The following is a 7,943-nucleotide window of genomic DNA, read 5'->3' as shown; positions in this document are numbered from 1 at the left end:
AAGCAGATATAAAGTTCATGGGAGGAGGAATCAACTAGGGAGAAAGCACTGTGTACATATAAATATTTAATTTGAAGTATAAGGTGCCCCAGTGGAATGATCTAGAAGACAATTGCAAATGCAGGTACAGATCTCAGGAAAGGGAGCAAGCCTATAATTATTAATTCAGAGGAATTCATGTAGAGCTATTAATCGTATGCTTAAGATTAATGAATGCAGATTGATAAGAATGCAGAAGAAGAAGAGGCTTAAGAAGGATCATATTCTGGGGAATAGAAGGAGAAAAGGGAAGTAGATAAAGACACAAGAGGTATTCCATGGAACAGAAATAGAACCTTGAGATTAGAGCATTGCTGAAATAGGAGAACAATGTTTCAAAATAGAAAGTATGGACAGCAATGTCAAATGTGCCATGGAGTTCAGAACGAGGGCCAAGATAGCCGTTGGGTAGGGAATTAATCATTGGTGATCTTTAAGATAACAGCTTGAAATGTTGGTGGGGATAGAAATTAGATTTCAAAAAAGAAAATGAGTGGAGAAACAGAGGCAAAAAAGCCTTTAAGACACAAGGTCGTATTTCTCAGATACAACATCCAAAACACAATCTACAAATTAAAAATTAACAAATTGAACATCATCAAAATTTAAAATATCTGCTCTTCAAAAAGTCACTATTACAGGAATAAAAAGACAAGCCACAGACTGTTAGGGAATATTTTTAAATCACATATCTAATAAAGGAGTTGTATTTAAAATATTTAAAGAACACTCCAAACTCAACAATAAGAAAGCAAACAACCCAATAGAAAAATGTACAAAACATGGAGCAGTTTCTTTATTAAAGAAGATATAAAATAAGCAATGATGGAAAATGGAAAATAAGCAATACCTATGCTCAGAATCATCAGTCCCTAGCAATTTAAAACCGCAATGAAATACTACTATATACAGTTAATAGAATGAGTAAAATTTTTAAAACTGTACCTATACCAAATGTTGGAAAAAAACCTGAAACAACTTGAACTCTTATACACTGCTGGTGGAAATATAAAATGATGCAGTCACTTTGGAAAACAGTCTGTTCCTTAAACGTTAAACATTGACGTATCATATGATCACATCATTCCACTCAAACTGTCTGCCCAAGAGAATTGAATGCATGTGTCCATTCAAAAACTTGTATACAAATGTTCATAGCATATTTGTGTTTGTAGTTTCCAAAAACTGCACACAACCCAATTGTCCATCAACTTATGAGTAGGTAAACATATTATATTATATCCATATCATGGAACACTGAACAGCAATTCAAGGAACAGCTATACCACGGATGAATCTCAAAATAAGTATACTTAGTGAAAGAAAGAAAAAAGAATATATACTCTACAATTTCATTTCATTTAATAAAATGTTAGAAAATACAAACTAACACAAGATGGCAGAAGGAAGATTAATGGTTGCCTGGGGATGGGGTAGGGGTGGAATGAGGTGGAGAAGGCTGGAAGGGAAGGGCTACATGGGGCATAAGGAGATTTTTGGGGAGTGATGAATATAATTATTATCTTGATTTGGGTTTAAACAAATGTCAAAACTTATCAAACTGTACTCTTTAAATATGCTCAGCTTGTTGTACGTCAATTATACCTCAATAAAGCTGATAAAATATATTGGCAAAGAGAGGAAATCAAAACATTTGAATAGGGATGCTGTGAGGATTAAATCAGTTAATACATGTAAAACATGTAAAACCATGTCTGGTATGTAACGAGGACTCAGTAAATAGTAACTAATAAGGTGAAAGGGACATAATACAAGGATTACATATGAATTGTGGAAGGGGTACATCCACCTCCACTGCCTTTAATACAGGAATGAAAGGATTCAAATGATTTTCTAACATCATGGAGGGAAAGTTCTTGTGTGTGAATAAAGTAGGAATGAGTGTAGCAAATTTTGTTCAAATCATGCATAAGCCATAGTTTCCATACTCAAGAATATTATAGTAAAAATTCAGTTGAAAGTAGATTACAGCCTGACAACTTTATCAGTTACCGCAAACTCTACATTACTTAATTCTTTCAATTGATTATAATTTTGTGATTTTGCACATGGCATCCAACAGGGGGTGCTAAATTAGAATGCTTCATTATGTTGCAGATTGCAATGTACTGACTTCAGATAATTAACTGATTGTCTCCTCTAAACCAAGCTAAGATGAATATTAATCAGAATATTAGGATGGGCAGGAGAAAAAAAGCTTGACAGAAGGGTGTTCAGTCCACCTGAATCTCTTTCTGTCTTTGTGTTCTTTTATATTCCTTGAAAGTTGACTTTCCCTGGTGAAAATGGATAGATAGTGATACAAGTATGTAAAAGAGATTCTTGACTAAGTAATGGTCAATTTTTATTTGATAAAGAAAATCTAAGTTATATTTTGTGAATGCTATATTTATTAAGGATCAACTAAGTTTCTCCACATGCACTGAGAATAATGATCACGCCTACCTGAACGGGATGTAGTGAGGATTAAATCAGTTAATACATGTAAAGCACTTAGAACAATGTCTGGTATATAATAAGGACTCAGTAAATAATAGCTAATAAGTGTTCTGTAATATATTCAGAAAATAAGTCATGTAAAAAGAATGTTTTTCTTGCAATGCAAAGAAAGGAGCGTGTGTGTGTGTGTGTGTGTGTGTGTGTGTGTGCGCGCGCGTGTTTTCACACACACATACACACTCCTTTCTTTGCATTGCAAGAAACAATGAGTGTTTTCACACATACACACACACTCCTTTCTTTGCATTGCAAGAAACAATGGGTTTTCCCTCTTTCCAATCTGTGCTGCAATTTAATCATAGCTCTCTCTTCTTGAAATCAGTTACTGGATCACTGTGCCTGTAGGACAAAATCTTAACTACTTCCTTGATGATTGAATTAGATTTAGCATGTGAATCTAAGTTTACTTACTACAACTTGCCTGTAAGAACCCTCCACTGAAAACACGGTCAACATTTTTTTTTTCTGTCTTTATACCTTTTGCCACAGCCTGAATTATCTTCATATTCTCCTAAACACCTGCCATTCCCTCCCATCCCTCAAAATTAATATCAAAAGCCAACTTTAGGTAAAGCCCATGAACAACGTTTGCCCTTCTCCATATACCATTTATAGAACTTATTAAACAGTGACAGGGATTGTGTATCCATCTTACCACATCTACAAGATTGGATGTGTCTGGAAGCAGAAATCAATAGTATCTTGGTATCATTGTCAACGTCTATCATGTTCTGCACATACAAAATGTTCAATAAATATTTGTTGCATGAATGAGTGAATACAAGGGAGTCATTTATTGGCATAAGTTTATTGTTGCAATGCTCTGAGGATTCTTTATGTCCAGGAAAAAGGGAAAATCGGGGTTGTTTTTTCTAGAGCGGGAGAGGTAAGGACCCCTAGTTCATTGAAGAAAAGCAACAAAGTGGGTAAATCTGGAGGAACACACAGGATACCCAGTTCCTCAGTCCCTTCTTGGGCTCTTGCATCAGAAGAAGAGCTTGAAACATGTCATTTATAAAAGCTTACTAATGAGGTACCTGCTGTTATGTCTGCGTGAGTTCTACCTGTATACTGAGAGAGTCATTATCAAAAAACATCAGTTCAACATTTGTTATATTAGGGGACAACCCACATTCAAGGCACCTCTAATATTTGAAATCCATGAATATTTTTGCAGTGTTACCTACTCACAACAGAAAAATGGGAGTCTCGTGGAGGGGCTCTAAAGGAATTAAACCCAAGGTGGTACTCTTTGGAATGGGTTAAGCATTCCAAAGCAAGAAGATTAATTATTCTGCTATAGCGTTTTGCAGTTTACACTTACTTTTTCTTACATCTCAACATATCCTAAAATGACACTGAAAATAGACTTAAATATTTCTGTTGTTTCATGAAAGGATACTGATAGTGACTGGGGATCAGAGCGATTATGCAAATTGCCCAGGGTCACCCAGTTAGTAAATGATGGTATCAATGTATCTATATACTGTCATATTGGATAATGGGAAATCAAACATTTTAGGGGTCAAGGACAACCAAACAAATGTTCAAATGTCTGAACCCCCTTTGTTTAAATGTTTCTCTTCACATCAAAACTTTCTGTATCTCAATTTTTCTCATAGGAATACTTGAAATTTTAAAATTTACTGTAAAGAATTGTGAGGATAAATTGACATTACACATGTGGGTATGCACACCGCAAGGTGTTGCCCAGAATAGATACTAATACATATACATACGTACACACAAATATATTGATGTACTTATGATGCAGATGTTGGACTCTTGCTTATAAATGAGAAGAGCAGGCATAGAGAGCATTGACCTAGAAAATTGATAAGCATTCAATTAAATATGGCTATACTTATTACTAATGCCATTCAGCTGAAGCATCCAGATTTCACAAGAGGACTCTTGCAACGCGTACAGACAGTATCCCTTGATGGAAGCTGGCAGGGTGGGGAGTGGAGTGAGGGGGGACTCCTCAAACACATCAGGTACAAATCGTCAAAGGGTAATGTTCTCTGACCTAAAATACTGAGATAATTTCAACATGTTAGCACAGAACCTCAGAGGCTATATCATTTTCTTTTCCTATTTCTCTCCCTGGTAGTAAAATAGTCCTGTATTGGCTCACAGAGAAATCAATCTATTTCACAGATTCTACTCCAGGACAGAGGGAGAATTAATAAGCATATCCACTGGACATAAAAATAAAAGAAAGTGCTGTGATTTACGTTGAATTTTTAGCTAAGGGGAATTGGAACTTAGATCCAGTAGATAATTAATTTTTTTTTTAAATAGCCCTTGGAGCCACTAGATATGTTGGTATATGAAAAATACAGTGGGATGGTTGAGGCTAAACACAATCATGCATCGTTTAAACAAATTTTTACCAGAAAATATATCTCCAAATAACCTTCAAAGTATTCATACTTAGGAAAACTCTACATTTATTTTGATGCAATTGCCCATGTACAGCAGTTTAAATGTTCCTCTTTGGAAACTGCCATCAGCATCAATGTAAAAAGCAAAACCAAATACATTTCTATGTCTTAATCATTGTTCTAATTTCTTTTTTTTTTTTTTAACCAAGAACATTAGTTTTCAGTTGGAACATGAGTAACCTTGAAATGATAAGCCTATAATAACTATGAAAATGGCTTCCCTGGTGGCGCAGTAGTTGAGTCCGCCTGCCGATGCAGGGGACGCGGGTTCGTGCCCCGGTCCCGGAAGATCCCACATGCTGCGGAGCTGCTGGGCCCGTGAGCCATGGCCGCTGAGCCTGCACGTCCGGAGCCTGTGCTCCGCAACGAGAGGGGCCACAACAGTGAGAGGACCGCGTACCGCCAAAAAAAAAAAAAAAAAGACATTTTTCATAGTTGTTTTTTTTTTTTTTTGCGGTACGCGGGCCTCTCACTCTTGTGGCCATGGCTCACGGGCCCAGCAGCTCCGCGGCATGTGGGATCTTCCGGGACCGGGGCACGAACCCGCGTCCCCTGCATCGGCAGGCGCATGTGGAATCTTCCGGGACCGGGGCACGAACCCGCGTCCCCTGCATCGGCAGGCGGACTCTCAACCACTGCGCCACCAGGGAAGCCGTGTATCACTTTTTTAAAGGGATTTTACTTATTTGCTTCTGTTTGCAGTAAGATCCATAATTTAAACTGAGCCCAATTTATTTATTTGTATTAAGAATACACATAAATCAAACTTTCAACTTGACTCAATTTATTTATTGAAATGAATAAAATGAGCATTTTTTAAAAAAATATATTTCAGTGGGGAGTCACTTTCCACCAGGATTCTAAAATAGAGCAGAGCACAAATTTCGGCACATTGAAATTTTCTATAGTATACTATTTTTAGACTGTCTCTGCCCCAAATCGTATAGGTTATAGGATTTTTCATTCTTTTACGACATAATTGCTTTCAAGTTTTTTACCTTTGGCAATTTCCAAAAAGCATAGAATCCCCCCTCAAAGAGAGATAATTTGCCATTGTTTTAAAGGAGTTCATTACCACTATTCAAGTCAATTTCAAGAGAGGAATTCTAAGAATGTTTATGTAGTGGCGGTCATAATTAGAATAAGTAAATGACCTTTAAAATACCTGTTTAGGTTGGATCATTTAAGAAGCAGAGGTACTGTTAAAATTCCGTCACACTGCTTTATAGATATACTTAATCAATGGAAGGCATTGCAAGGAGCACCCAGTGTTATGGGAGGTGGTGGCACCGCTTCCTGGGCTATAATAGAGTTCTGATGCCATCTCAGGCCACAAGGAGGAAGAGAGTCTGTACAGAATCACCACCTTCTGCGGGTACTTCAGGGAGCAAGCCGAATGAGAAACTTGAAACGCTCAGTTCTTTCAAATCAACCGCTGCCTGCTCTTGAAATCTCACTGTGCCTTGTCACAACTACTGCTCTGGAAACTACAGCTTGGGATCTCTCAGAAATGCCTGTCATGATCCTCCTCCCTCCTCATTGCCCTCTGCTCTACGAACGTGAGCGAGCGGTGGGAATGTTCTCTGCTTGCCCAGCAGCTGTCAAGACCATATCTGGCTCCTGAACAACGGCCAAGAGACCTGCAGTGAACCTACCAGCTGCCAGCCGGCCAGCTGTGAGCCCAGCAACTGTGAAACTTCCAGCTGCTCTTCCTCTGGTTGCTATGTGCCCAGACCCTGCCAAGGCACCAGTTTTCTTCCTGCTTCTTCTTGCATCTCTGGATCCTGCTTCCCAGGATGCTATAGACCTCTGAGCTATGTGTCTAGCAGCTGCCAACCCCTGAGACTCCTCACTTATGGATGCCGCCCCTTGGGTTATTTTCTCCCTTGATCCACTGAAATTGTCTTTTCATACATTTACCCTTTCTATTATCGCCGTCACCACTCAGGTTGCATTGTGTTCCCCTTTGGTGAATACATACATTTCTTACTGCCATCTTGACTCCTATCACTAGTGTCTTCTCTTTAGCTTGAATACTGTGTTTAGAGTTAATACTCCTAAAATTAATTTCATCATATGACTCTTACTCAAAAATGTCAGTAACTCTCTTTTGCCCACAGAGGATTGTCCAAACACTTGTTTTGCCCTCCTCTACTTCCCAATAGAGAGTCTCTATATTTGCTTCACGTCTCCAATTACTCCACATCTGCCCTCATTTCATATCATCTTCTTGTTCACCCTACCCTTCCTCTCCTTTGGGATAATTCTTTCGGCATTGTGTCCAGCAGCCTCAGACCTCTGCATCCTCTCTTCAGTGGATGCCAGCCTCTGACACTTGTGTTTAGTACTTGCCAGCCATCTTGCTCTGCCTGGGGAGGCCTGTAACTTCCTTATTCCAGCTAATAATCACGCTGAAGATCCAAGACAAAAATTTAAACTCCACGGACTTTTGCTTCTTCTTTCCTAGTATGTAGTGACTGCTTTTTCTTGATTTTCCTGTGCCTGATCTAATGAAAGCTGTTCCTTTTACATTTTTGTCTTTTTTTTCATCTCTCCTTGCCATAAAATTATTTGGTTTAGAATGCTATTCAATGTCGCTTAGGTGTGGGAAGACTTTATTCGGTTTGGGTTGTAATAAATGAGTTTAAGTCAGAACTAAGAATCTGGCTCTTCAGTTTGTCTTTCATTATTTTATTTTAACACACACATGGCCAACCTCAACTCCCTGCAGAAGTAACTAGGACATGGTACACTCAACCATATGTTTTTATCTCACAGTGGGGGAATAGCTTGATGGTTTATTCCTCAAGCTGATTTATAGATCTCTGATATCTCTGATCCTACATACTTAAGAGACCCAAAAAGCCCTTGGTGGAAGTTATACTGAAAAGGCAAGATTAGGAATGATCTCCTTATCTTTCTCTTCCAGTGAACATA

The 7,943-nt window shown here is 38.2% G+C and overlaps 1 protein-coding gene across 1 annotated transcript; it reads left to right on the top strand.

Annotated features, from left to right (window-relative positions):
- Positions 1-6,248: 6,248 nt before the first annotated feature.
- Positions 6,249-7,391, top strand: KRTAP26-1 (keratin associated protein 26-1). Its single transcript, XM_024120058.1, has 3 exons — positions 6,249-6,381; positions 6,571-6,879; positions 7,129-7,391. The coding sequence occupies exons 1-3, from the start codon at positions 6,249-6,251 to the stop codon at positions 7,389-7,391; spliced, it is 705 nt and encodes a 234-aa protein (XP_023975826.1).
- Positions 7,392-7,943: the final 552 nt, after the last annotated feature.

The sequence above is a fragment of the Physeter macrocephalus genome, chromosome 8 (genome assembly GCF_002837175.3).
Source record: "Physeter macrocephalus isolate SW-GA chromosome 8, ASM283717v5, whole genome shotgun sequence".
Classification (NCBI taxonomy): Eukaryota; Metazoa; Chordata; class Mammalia; order Artiodactyla; family Physeteridae; genus Physeter; species Physeter macrocephalus.
This window is presented reverse-complemented; position numbering and strand designations above follow the sequence as displayed.